Source organism: Corylus avellana, chromosome 6, assembly GCF_965113065.1.
Source record: "Corylus avellana chromosome 6, dhCorAvel1.hap1.2, whole genome shotgun sequence".
In the NCBI taxonomy this organism is placed as follows: Eukaryota; Viridiplantae; Streptophyta; class Magnoliopsida; order Fagales; family Betulaceae; genus Corylus; species Corylus avellana.
Genome location: NC_142495.1, coordinates 30119549 through 30133457, shown reverse-complemented (window position 1 = coordinate 30133457; position 13909 = coordinate 30119549). Strand labels below are relative to the sequence as shown.

At 34.5% G+C, this 13909-nt stretch overlaps 2 protein-coding genes across 2 annotated transcripts; both read right to left on the bottom strand.

Moving 5' to 3' along the window:
* Positions 1-3604: 3604 nt before the first annotated feature.
* On the bottom strand, positions 3605-5405 carry LOC132186979 (peroxidase P7). Its single transcript, XM_059601111.2, has 4 exons — positions 5179-5405; positions 4892-5083; positions 4631-4796; positions 3605-4252 (listed from the first exon to the last, which is right to left on the bottom strand). Exons 1-4 carry the CDS (start codon positions 5395-5397, stop codon positions 3861-3863), a joined length of 969 nt encoding a protein of 322 aa, XP_059457094.2. The 5' UTR covers positions 5398-5405; the 3' UTR covers positions 3605-3860.
* Positions 5406-11710: 6305 nt separating this feature from the next.
* Positions 11711-13326, bottom strand: LOC132186851 (peroxidase P7). The gene is made up of 4 exons (XM_059600950.2): positions 13062-13326; positions 12760-12951; positions 12425-12590; positions 11711-12316 (listed from the first exon to the last, which is right to left on the bottom strand). Exons 1-4 carry the CDS (start codon positions 13278-13280, stop codon positions 11925-11927), a joined length of 969 nt encoding a protein of 322 aa, XP_059456933.1. The 5' UTR covers positions 13281-13326; the 3' UTR covers positions 11711-11924.
* Positions 13327-13909: the final 583 nt, after the last annotated feature.

The window sequence follows — 13909 nt, the reverse complement described above, 5'->3', positions numbered from 1 at the left end:
ATATATATAAATAATTGAAGCTAGCTACAGCACTTAATGAAGTAGACGTATGTATTTGTTGGGTGGTGAATGGTCCAGCCAGCTATTATTTTCTCAATATTGCTGGGTTTCCTTGGCGTGTGGATTTCAGCCTGAGTGGGATATATAAGCAAGAAAGCTATATAATGAGGAACTTCATTGCTGGCCTTCACTATTTCTAGCTCTTTTATTTATTTGCTTTTTAAAATTTTATTTATTTATTTATCTCTCTCTCTCTCTCTCTCTCTCTCTCTCTCTCTCATTCAAGTCTCTCTAGAAACCATATATAAGAGCTAGCTATATCATAGATGTGATGGAATTTGGTCTTGGGTCATGGTTGCTTAAGCTAGTCGCATCTTTCCTTGTCGATCTCTTTACATGTTCCCTCAATTTTCCTTATTTAAAATCATCAACATGTACACAATTTTATCTTCCTTCTCTTTGTTTCCCAAAAGATTATATTTTGGCCCACCTTTATGCAATGGGAACATTAATTGTACATATATATATATATATATATGTATACTAGGTAGATAGAGTCAATTAAGTAATTAAGGCAATTATTAATTGCTGGGAACATTCACTTTATTAGGTTTTGGTTTATCACAACCACAAGCTTCATTTATTTCCAATCTCGAACTTCTTGTTGCATGTGAGGCTAGCGAGGATTTCCAATGTCTTAACTATTCACCGACCATTATGTTTAAATTACTCAACTCCTTGCAAACATCCAAGTTTACAAACAACAATAACCACCAAAAAGAAGAAGAAGAAGAAGAAGAAGAAATATGTTAATCTTATGTCAATCCATTTGTTAATTAAAAAAATTACTATAGATGGTCCACTAGCTCAATTCGATTAAAAAAATAATAATTTTGCACATGCAGAACATATATATATATATATATATATATATCTTAGAATTAGTCAGTTTTGTGTTAATTGAATGATCAATTGATTTATAAGGCACCAAGTGAAAAAAGTTAGTGACAGGGGGGAAGGGGGTCAAGGTAAATTTCTAATGGTCATTGACCTAATTCACTCCATTCCAGCCAGATACATTTTCTTTTTACCTTCTTAAGCTGTCGGCAAACTTGACAATTACTTTCATTTAAAAGAGACGATGAATATGACACATAATTGATAGTAAACGTAGTCTTCTTCATCAAAGCATTAAAATAGGTGTTTTTTTTTTTTAGTCTGAATGTATATATAACAGAGAATGATTTGGTCAAGATTGAATCTTTCAAAATATTTTTTCATTTTCGCTCTTTTATTAAAAGTTTCTAAAATTAAGTCAATTTTGAGATTCAATCTTAATCGTTGCTTACAATACAGTATACATGCTGTTATTTTAATAACATCATGCATGCCAGATCCAATAGAGAATACCTCCTGCCCAATGAATATAATATGACTTTGTTTAATTAAGGCTATAATCAAGAGTATTGATTAATTGTTCAAGTTTGGCTTAAAAAGCTATACCTAGGCTAAGCTCGAATCGAGCTTTAAGACCATGTTCGAATTAGACTCGACATGATAAATCAACCAAGTTTAAGCTCGATTCAAGCTTGGCTGATCATTTGATTAAACAAACTAATATAAGTTTCATCCTCAGCTCAAATTCATATGGTTAATCCTAGAAGGAAGGAAAAGAAGGTTTCAGCTTATAATTAATGGTAATTAAACAAATTAATTTTTCTGAGCCTTAAAATTTAGAACTCATACCCAGTTGACCAATGTCTAAGCATCTCTCTCTCTCTCTCTCTCTCTCTCATATGATCATATGTTTGCACTCGAATCTCGAGGGGAAAGGGAAATTAATATTGGTTGTAATTAATGTCCAGGAATATTTCGTACAAATTAATGTTTAACATTATTCTAAGGAAAATAAATAAAATTAGTTTGGGTAATTACTAATTAAGGCCTTGTATTGTACATTGATCGAATATGAAACAAGCAGGAACACATGCATGAGCATGCATGCGAAGTTGAAGAAGATATATATAAAAGTTGTTCACATCGCGTGGCATTTATGTGGCTTCCTTCACATCTTGCATCTGCTACAATACCATGCATGTCAGCAACAGGATTATAAAACTTCTCTCTACGGCTTTTCATGCAATAATTAATTTTTGTTTTTGTTATTTTTTAGAAGTATTAATTCTAGCTAGACCCCACGTATTTATGAAAGATTCTCAAATTGGTTTTTATTAATATATATCATTACAGAATGATATATATATATATAAATCATGAAGCAAGCGCAAATGTTGCTGCGAAAGTGTATATAAAGTCAAGCCAATAAAAATATTAACCCTCCAACTATACTATATGGTCTGAAACCATTAATCAATCTTATAATAAAATTCGGTTCCATCTACTGCTTATTTATTTCATTATGATTTCTAGACCGACATGTGTTCAAAAGGGCCGTTTAAAATACTTTGGCAAATCATTTGGGTTCAACTTCTTTGTCATATTGTGCCAACGTTTGGGCTTCGTGTGCAGAAAAGAATGAGTTTTGGACTCGCTGGCTGAGCCCATGGGCTCAGAAGCGGGCTGAGTGTAATCTCGTAATTGAAGCTTGAGAAATCTTTTGACATTAAATGACAATTAATATTGATGCGATCATGTGGTAGCTAGATGTTTTTTAATTTATACAAATATATTTGTATGGACACAAACGTATTGAATCAAAAATATATGAATCTCATCTTGGACTCCATTTCCTTCGTTCCTTCCTCTTCTTCTTAGAGGGCAAACTTCTATGCCTACCATGTTGTTTATTGAGTCGGAGCAAAAGTTTTTTTTTGGTACATTTTCACTAAGCTACCCTATCTTTTCTCTTTTCCCATTTATAGTGAAAAAGATCCACCCCTTTTAGCTTTATATTTTGTTCTTGTTTGTTTGTTTCTTGTAGTTATATATATATATATATATATATATATGAAGATATTAATATCATTTTTCTTTCTTTCTGATTTTGTGAAACCAAAATGAGCAATTATTGTTCACGTAATAATTGCATGGCAGACAGAAGACGGAATATAATAAGAAAAAAATGATAAAAGTTGAAACTGGGCCAGGGATCAGGGATGTAGCCCAAGTGATCCCTACGTTCGTCTCGTCATATCTTGTACAGTGTCCCACTTTGCTCTTACGTACCATGTCTTCTGATTAATATTTTTGACAAATTAATTGAAGCTTCATATTCACGTGGCGAAACTATAACCGACACCAATATATATCTCAAAATTGGGCATAATTGAAAACGGATTATTTTTCATCCTGAACTTTACCGACACAGACCCAATGTAAAGAGTCACGATTAATTAAAGAAAAGTCACAAATTTCATAAAGAGATTGTTTCTACAATTAAAGATCATAATTAATCACATAATTTATGCTTAAAGCAACACTGCTAATTAAACAGTTTATTCGCAATATATATATATATATATATATATACATGTGTGTGTGTTAAATATGCTCTGATACCATCTTAGAATAGTTCTAATATCATGTTAGAATAATGGAGAAATATAGAAGAGCAGAAGAATAATAGAAAGATTGGAAGCGCATAATGGACTATATTATATTAATATTAATTGATTATGAATGATTACAGAGACCTCTATTTATAGAGAGGTTATAAGTAATAAGCAAGTAATTAACCTAATAGACTAGGGAAAAGTAAATCTAGTAGACCTATAATACATAAAGAAATAAATAACCATAACATAATATTCTTAACAAAATATATATATATATATATATATATATATATATATATATATATATATATTTCAAGGATTGATAAATAATAAAAAAAACTCTAATTAGTTTCCCTTCCTACAGTTCTTTCTAATCTCTCCCTTTGATCCAGTGAGTGGGTTGATATCTCCCATCCTGATCAATGCAGCCGCAAAATCAGAATTGAAAGTAGACTGACAATTGCTATAGCCACGCACTATGGAGTCCGTAGAACCACCATTAAACAATTGTTGGTCAGAGTGGAGAAGTCCTCTCCTTTGGAGGAGGTTCTTGTAGTAGGTATTGTCGAAACGTGTGGGGGTTTGAATATCAAGAGGTGCCAGATTGTTGTCCCCTGAGCCGGTTGTCCTTGGACAAGTTGATCGCCTTGATGGAGCAAACAACCTGTCGATGTTGGTCTCATTGTGCACGCGAGCTCTGAAGGTTGTGCACCTTGCTTGTCCAATTGTGTGGGCACCTACAGTTATCACAAAGCCATGAGATTTGACTTAGCCAAAATCAAATTAATGTCTCTATAATCCCAATGGTTCTCCTTAACATATATATATAACCATACATGTAATTAATGTAGTAAATGCATGTTGGGGGTATAATAGGTATTGCCCTAGCTAGTAATGTAGTACTTCACTTGTCTCGGTGTACTTTTTCTAACATGCATGTAATATTGGAGTGCGTTACATGACGTACTTATATGATCATTACAATATAAGTGCAAATGCATGGTATAAAATGCAGAAAAAATAAATAAAATTAAAAGAAATAAAAATATAAAATTAAAAGAAATGATCAGTCTAAATATGAGAGTAGTTTTAAGATAAGAAGAGAGAGATCAAACCAGATAGAGCAACCATGTCCCTAGTGGAAAGCCCCACTTGACTAAATCTAGAGATGAGTTGGTTCAGGCTGGAAGCTGGAGAAGGAATGCTGTTATTGGCAGCAGCTTGGCTTGCAAACCTAGCGTCTCTTCTTCCAAGTTTTATATACCAATTGGGTCCTCCAAGCTGAAAAATTACAACAAAACCAAAAAAAATGAAGGAAAAAAAAACATGTCAATTAATTATCAAGATATTGCATGCAATATTAATTAAGAACTTACAATGACAACGGAATCTCGAGCAGCAATAGCCACTATATCAGCACACGAGACCACACCCGGACACACATTCTCCACTGCCGACTTGATATGGTCAATCACCTCGTATCCTCTGACAGAGTTCCGATTTGGACCTGCATTCTTCTCACCAATGAAGTTGGATGTGTCATCAAGGAGAATGGAGCCGTCACATCCCTGTCATCATGATTCATGATGCACTCATATATATAAGGTCCCAAAAAATTAAAGTCCCTCTGGAAATTAACGTTAAAAGAGAAAGAGAAAATTACATTGACAAAGCAGTCATGGAAAAACAAGCGGAGGAGAGAGGCACCCATGCGGGCTTCCTTTGCTATTGCAGATTGCACGGTGGATTTCACAGTGGACAAGAGCTTCGGACAAGATTTCGAATAATAATTAGTGGAAAGTTGGGCATTGACGCTCCCAGAAAAGAGCAAAAAGAAAGCCATAGTGAGTATGGCTACGAAAGAGGAAGAGGAAGCAGCCATTGGTATAAGAGTAGGAGTTGAAGTGTATGTGACCAATGGATGGAATGAAGTAGTATTTATAAAGAGCTTCTCAAGGTGACGAGGCTCCGTCGGTCACCTAACACTGACTTATGTTCATCACTTCATGCATGCATGGCATGGAATTTCTACGTACGTGTGGAATCTCATAATCAAAGGACCTTGGAATATATGGAACTTTCTCTCTTTTCCTTTTTATCAAGGAACATTTTTATGTGGTCCAAGATATATATATATATATATATATATATATATATATAGTTATTTCTCCGTAATTGTTGGAAATGAGTAATAGAAGAGCCTAGCTGCATCATGCATGAGGAAACGTTTCATGCTGCTTTGGTTTGACTGAGTGCAATGTGATGTGGCATGGCGTCACTGGCCGCTGTTGGAATTGATCAAATTTATGGAAGCATGGGCTTTCAAAGTTCAAACAGTTATTTACAATTTTGCCCTCCTAAATCCCGACTAAAACTGCCTGCAGTCTGCAGAAGCATTTATTATAAGCTGATAAATAATTTGAGTGGCAGGTCCACAGCAATAAAAGGTTTTGGATGCACATTATTTGTCTTCCTTCGACTTGATGCCGTGAAAAGCGTATACTGTCATTGAATTGATGCTAACTCCCGTGAATATTCTGGGCGATCGAGCTTTACTTCAATTTATTTATAAAAAGTTTTTCACTGATCTGATCAATCACTACGTCATTTACTCGTCACCCACTCGTCACCTACGTTATCTGGTGGCTTCTTTAATTTGTAAAGAGACTTAATAAGACTTGTGCTCTTGAGGTTGTTTGAACTTAATGTAGTACAAGATTAGTTAAAATGTTTGCAATTTGATCTTCACTTGAGAGAAACTGGAGGAACCAGACTATTAGAGGCAACTTTGTTCCGAACAAAATGATAATCAATTTTTATGTGTTTCGAGCATGCATGAAATTCTCATTCGAAGTCAAATAAGTATCCCAAGCCAACATTATGGCAATACAAAATTGGAGTAGATTTTAGTGGAACTGTAGATTGTTTGTGCGAGCTCCAAGAAATTAGATTAGGAACGAGAAAAATACAGTATTCACTTATAGAGCGATGATCTCTGGATTGCTCATCCAATCCACGTCATAATAAGTTATGAGTGGGAGAGAATTGAACGACTCTTTTAAATGAGGGGACCATGAGATATTGTATGTTTTAGATATCTAAAAATTCTAGTAAATATTAGTAGACATGTGTATGAATTGACAGATCTTGTTAACTGCAAAGACAATGTCAGGGCAAGTGATAGAGATATATTGCAATGCAACAACTGTACTTTTGTAAAGTGTTGAATCATACATTGGATCACCTTCAAAACATATGTACATGAGAGAGATCGAATGGGTGGCTGACATAGCTAGGGGAAGTGATTGGTTTAGCAAGAAGCATATTTGTTCTCTTGATAATATTGTAGATATATCTTTGTTGTGAATTAATTAAGTGATAACATCAGATTAGAGAATCTTTACTGTATAATTTGGTTTGAACAAGTTGATCGAACATGTATGTATGATATAGATCTACAAAAACTAAAATCTGGTTTTTCACTTCACGAAAATATCTGACTTTTAATTGGAAGTACAACTTTAGCTAGCGCACCTGCATTAATTTGTTTGGTAAATTCATTGTGCAGGCTCTACACAATTAAAGATCACAATCACAATCACAATCACATATTGTAGATCTCATCCTTCTCTGAAAACGGGGCTGAACCGGCTGGAGCGCGTTGTGGATTGGGCCTAATGGGCTGATCTATGAATGGAGCCGGTCAGCCTTAGTCTGGATGGACCGGGTCTAACCCAACAAACTTGGTTGACAGGCTGGCCTGAACCGGTCTGAAGCTTGAGGAATTGAATCTGATGATTGGGATTGATTAGGCCTGGACCCAGTTGACTTGGCCATCGGATCCATTGGAGCACGTGGCATGCGCGTGAGAAAGGCATGCGCGTTGGATGACGCATTGGCTGTGATGAAGGCGCGTGGGCGAGTGAAGGACAGTTGTCGAACATAGGAAAGGCCCGTGGGAGCGCTACTGAGGCTGTTCTCGGCAGTAATGTATTCACTGGCCACCAATTTGTCGAGTGGAGTTACGACCAAGGCAATTGGAAGACTTTGGCAGCACGTGGATGCATGGGCATAAAGTTTGGGCGGAGCATGGCTGCACGTCTAGACGCGTTGGCGGTAGATTTTCTACATATTAAAACAAGCTTGATTATTAGATTATTTTTTCAACATATTGAACTGCGATGAAGGCGTGGAAGAGACGGGCAACAACTTTAGAGGTATGATGTAGCGTGTGGACTACTGGAATTATGAGACAATCATAAAACACATAAAGGATGCCCGAAAAACGTGAAGAATATTGAAGCCACAAGAAAGTAACTCTCATACCATATTGAATATATATACTGAAGAATAAAATATAGAATAGATAAAGGAGACAGGGAAGAGAAAGAGAGAGAGATTAACTCTTATATATATATATATATATATATATATATATATATATATATATATGAGTAGTAAACTAAGGAAATAAAATAAACTCTAGAATGGAAAGGAAATAAACTAGAGAATAAAATATTATTAACACTGCCTAACAATTTATTCGCGGTCCAAGGGAAAAAAAAAAAAAAAAAAAAAAACTTAGTTAATCTTCCTATAGTTTTTTCTAATCTCTCCCTTTGATCCAGTGAGTGGCTTGATATCTCCCATCTTGATCAGTGCAGCCACAAAATCAGAATAGAAACTGCTTTGACTATTGCTGTAGATACGCACTATCGAGTCCGTGGAACCACCATTGAACAATTGTTGGTCAGAGTGGAGACGTCCTCTCTTCTGGAGGTAGTAGTTTTTGTCAAAACCTGTGGCGGTTTGAATATCAAGAGGTACCAAATTGTTGTCCCCTGAGTTAGTTGTCCCCTCTCCTCTTTCGGACAATTTGATTGCCTTGTTTTAGCAAACTAATCAACTGTCGATGTTGGTGTCATTGTATATGTGGAAATTTGGAGTCTCATAATTGAAATTTGAAGGAAAAACAAAGTGAAGAAAAATCAAAGATAGATATTTCAAGAACGTACGCGTGTTCTTGTGCTTTAGAAAAAGTGTCGCAAAGACTTATGGTCTGCAACACAATTTTTCAAAACTGTGCCATTAGAGAATCTTTACTGTATATATATAATTTGGTTTCAACAAGTACTATAACATGCATGGAATATATCTACAAAAAGTTTTGCAAATAATTTTACTTGAATAATAATAAGAAGTAATTGATGCAATATAAAGGAGAGAAAAAATTTAAATTTATTGTGAGAGAAAAAGAAAAAAATATTGATTGGAAATAGAAAAAAAAAAAAAAAAAAAAAAAAAGAAAAAAAAGAAAAAAGGTTAACTCTTTTTGGGAGAAATAAAAATAAGGAGAAGCGATAGTTCCCGAACACAGTACTTTTTCACTTCATAAAGATATTTGACTTTTGAAAGTACAACTTTAGTACCTTTGTTTTGGTAAATTTGATCTGGGCCCTTCATTCAAAATGAAGGGCTCATAATATTCTAACAATAAATTTATAAAAGGAAAAAGAAAAGAAAATAAAGAGGGTGGCTACTGGCTACCGTGGCTTGGTGTTTGTCAGGTGGCCAAACTACTCTAGATAGCTTTGATAATAGTTCGGCTATTTCCAAATTGTATTTTTTTATAGAGTGGACGAACCATAATTAGGATTTCTTACAATTTATTAAAAATGGTAGATTCTTAAATTACGTAATTTTGCTTATTCTTAGAAATCGAAAGATTGAAAAATGCCACATATTAAAAATGTAGTATATTACAGTTAAAAATTGAATATATTTTTATCAAGTTCTTGCTCTCGATTTTGTAAAAAAACTGCGCAAAAAATTATCTTTTGATTTTATGAAGAATAAACATCTCTACAAAAATGAAGAAGGAAGTTTTTTTTGAGGAAAATTCTTTTTAATTACCTCGATAACATGTCACATTTTTAATAGGTAGCGTTTTTCAACCGTTTTAATGCATGATGATATAAATTATGTAATTTAAAACTCTATAATTTTAAAGAAATTGTAGGGGATCTTAATCCAACGAATCATGCACACCCACTTAAAAGGTATTAACAAGGATTGCATCCCAAGTAATGCACACTAAGAAAACCTGATGGTGATGTCTGACTAATTAAGCAACAAGCCAGCCCAGTGGTGACTGGTGACTAGCTAGTCAGATGAAGTATTTGAGTAATTTGCAAAAGATTTGTTCCATTATATATAAATAACTAATATTCAAGAATTAACCATTTTTTCTCTTTAAAATGAGTGGAGTGGAGACATTGATGTTATGATGTATATCTGTTAATAGTCAATATTTGCAACCTCCGTTATATATGATGTCTATATTTCAAGTCAATTAGATCGAGTAGTTCATCAGTAAGAGATCTTCCAGTACTATGCTGTCGTTGAATAGGCATGCAGCATCTTTTAATTTCGTTATGCATGTATCTCATATTCATTCCTCCACATCACTTCTAATTAAGTATCACCCTGTCAAATACCACACCACAAGTCCATAAACTTAAATATTTACTTTTATTTTATATTATCGGTGTTAATTAGGAACAATAATCTCATATAGGATTAAGTGTACACAAATTACATAAAATTAATGAGTTAAGGTTAAAATGTCATTTAACCCATTTAATTAAATATATTAAGATTAAATTATATAATCAACATATAAACACGAATCGAAATCTTTATATCCGACCAACAAAGATATGGTCGTAGTTGTACTCATGAAGTGATGGGATATGGGAAAACAATGTAAATAAAAAAGATTGAGTCAAATTTCTTCTTTTTACATTTCCATTATATTTGACTGGCCAATGGTTGTATAGCCGACATGAGTAGTTAAGGTGATGTTTCGTTTTGAAGCAATCATATATACTTTTCCACCACAAAGTCTAAGCATCACCTAACTGTCTTTAAGAAATTGTGTACGTATCCTTGGAATACTTGAAATGAATTGATAAGATAACTTATTTTCCGCCATGTCCACGAGCTTCACGTACAACTCGTCTCTGCACTGAAAGCCGTGTTCATTTATTGCCTTGCGTTTGTAGTGGGTGCAATTCTCCCAAATTTTCTACAGAACACAATTTAAAAAAAAATTATTTTGGAGGAAATGATCACTCTAATAAATGTTAAGTGTCATTTAATATGTTTGAGTTTTTTGAAAATCAATATTTGAGTTCTTAGAGATTAGTAGAATTAACGGTAATCAATGACTATTGAGAATGTTAAAAAAAATATATGTCTCTCACATGTTGGGGGACACTTTGCATTTATTAAAATAGATCGTAAATTTTTTTCTCCAAACCTATTTGAAGAAAATTTGTGTTGTGTCCTATTAAAAATGACCTTGACGCTTGATTGCATGTGGGTCTCTTGAAGGCCGGCTATCTTTCCAATGAGTTAAAACTTGGGGTTTTGTTTGGTTGGTGAGTGTAACACCCCTCTTAATGAAACAGAATAAGACATTAATCAGGATTTGTTCCAAAGTGGTTGGATTTGAAATTTTGGACTTTTAAGAATTTCTTGTAATCGTTCGAAGTTGAATCCTAAATAATTGATAGTGAACATTCGATGATAGTCTAGGAGCATTTAATAAACATCACCTTTACGCCCTTAAGCTCCATTTTTGCCACTGCTGAGTAAACCCTATAGTGTGTGTGTGAGAGAGAGAGAGTGAGTTTAGGAGAGAGAATGAATTCTTTTGTGGGTTGTCTTCAATGAGAGGTAAACCTTTAGCTTAATCTCATTTTTAGTACCAATATTAGCATGTTATGCATTTGGTTAGTTACTATTTAGTTCCATTTTCATTAGTCTAACCTTTTAGTTGTAGATTGAGCATTTAATGTCCTAGTTTGGTTTACACTTTAAATTTTTCTTTGATAACTTTCTTTTTAAGAGCATTTAAATAGACCCATGAGTATGTTAAGGATTTATATATGCTAGATATAGTGATATATAGAATGTTATATTTTTCATTTTTTAAATTCAATTATATATATATATATATATATAAACCTCTCACATATATAGTGCGAGCTACTTTGACATACAATACAATGAGAAGTGTCTGTAGGCCTAAAGACTTGATCTCCATATATATAAATTATGAGGAAAAGTACCAAATTTCATTTTCAATCCCACAATTGATCACATCAGTGTAACTTTCTACTAACATAATCAGAAGCAAAAACTAATTTTAAAGGGTTCATATTATAAAAAGTATAAAATTTAAAGACAACTTGAAAAATTCAGGAGGCTATATATGGACCGAAGGCGTGTGAGTACATAGTTCCGCCCCTGATCACAATATAGCACATAATATATGCTTAAAGCAAAACTGCTAGACAGTTTATTCTGAATCCAACGATAATTTAAAAAAAAAAAAAAAAACTCTTAGTTTCTTTTCCTACAGTTCTTTCTAATCTCTCCCTGTGATCCAGTGAGTGGTTTGTTATCTCCCATCTTGATGATTGCAGCCACAAAATCAGAATTGAAATTAGTCTGACTATTGCTGTAGCTACGCACTATCGAGTCGGTGGAACCACCATTGAACAATTGTTGGTCGGAGTGGAGAAGTCCTTTCTTTTGGAGGAGGTTCTTGTAGTAGTTATTGTCGAAGCCTGTGGGGGTTTGAATATCAAGAGGTGCCAAATTGTTGTCCCCTGACCCGGTCGTCCTCGGACAATTTGATCGTCTTGTTTGAGCAAACGAGCTGTCGATGTTGGTCTCATTGTATATGCGAGCTCTGAAGCTTGTGCACCTGGCTTGGCCAATTGTGTGGGCCCCTAGAATTATCACAAAAAAGACATGATTTGAATTAGCCAAATTAATATTCCTAAGTCAAAAATGGAAAGACAAAATTACTTTTTAAGATAATAAGAGAGAGATCAAACCAGATAGAGCAACCATGTCCCGAGTGGAAAGCCCCACTTTACTAAAGCTAGAGACGAGTTGGTTTAGGTTAGAAGTTGGTGGTGGAATGCTGGTATTGGCTGCAGCTTGGCTTGCAGTCCTAGCGTCTCTTCTTCCAAGTTTCACATTCCAATTGGGTCCTCCAAGCTGCAAAATTACAACAAAACCAAAAAAATGAGAAAGAAAGAAAACAAAAAAACATGTCAATTTCTCAACTACATATCATGACTAATCAATCCACGACTTTGCCCACAATTATATATATGTTAATTAAGTGATTACTCGAATAGTTAATCTCGTGGTATTAAGAACTTACGGTGACAGCGGAATCTCGAGCAGCAATAGCAACTATATCAGCACATGAGACCACACCCGGACACACATTCTCCACTGCCGACTTGATATTGTCAATGACATCGAATCCTCTGGCAGAGTTCCGATTGGGAGCTGCATTCTTCTCACCAATGAAGTTGGATGTGTCATCCAGGAGAATGGAGCCGTCACATCCCTATGATCATCATGATTCATGTAGTATAGATATATAAGTTATATAATTAAGGTCCAAAAAATTCACTCTGGAAACATTCAAAGAGAAAAAGAAAGGAAAAGAAAAATTACATTGACAAAGCAGTCGTGGAAAAACAAGCGGAGGAGAGAAGCCCCCATGCGGGCTTCCTTTGATATTGCGGATTGCACGGTGGATTTCACAGTGGAAAAGAGCTTTGGACAAGATTTCGAATAGTAATTAGTGGAAAGTTGAGCATTGACGCTCCCAGAAAAGGCCAAAAAGAAAGCCAAAGTAAGTACGGCTACGAAAGAAGAAGAGGAAGCGGCCATTGTTGTAACAGCAGGAATTGTGTATATATACGTCAGCAATATGATTGTTGTGTAGTAGTACTGCGAAGAAGATGTAATGAAGTGGGATTTATATAAACAGCTTCTCGAGGTGATGAGGCTCGACAGGTCACCTAACACGTAGACTCTTAATGCATGGGAATCGCATAATTAGAGGAAAAAACATAGGAAGTGAAAAATCAAAGATAGAGATAATTAAATCATTAATGAGAACCCGTTTTTGACATTTTGTGCTTTTGAATAAGTGTCGCAAAGACTTGGGGTGGCCGCCGGCAACAATTTTTTGTTAATTAAGAGATAATTATTCAATTTGTTTAGTGATTGCAACACTAATTGTCAAAACTGAGGTCCCATTAGAGAATCTTTACTGTATAATTTGATTTGAACAAGAAGAACATGCATGCATGCATGGGATAGATCTACAAAAGTATTTCCATGTTTTTTTCACTTTTAATTGAAAGTAGTACAACTTTAGTACCTTTAATTTGTTTGGTAAATTCATTGTACGAGTATCAAACAAACGCGGTTTCTATCCTAGCTAGGAGCGGTCAAGTTGTTACGTGTTCGATCTGTAGTTGTTTTTTGCAGTACAGAAGCTAAATCGTTGAATA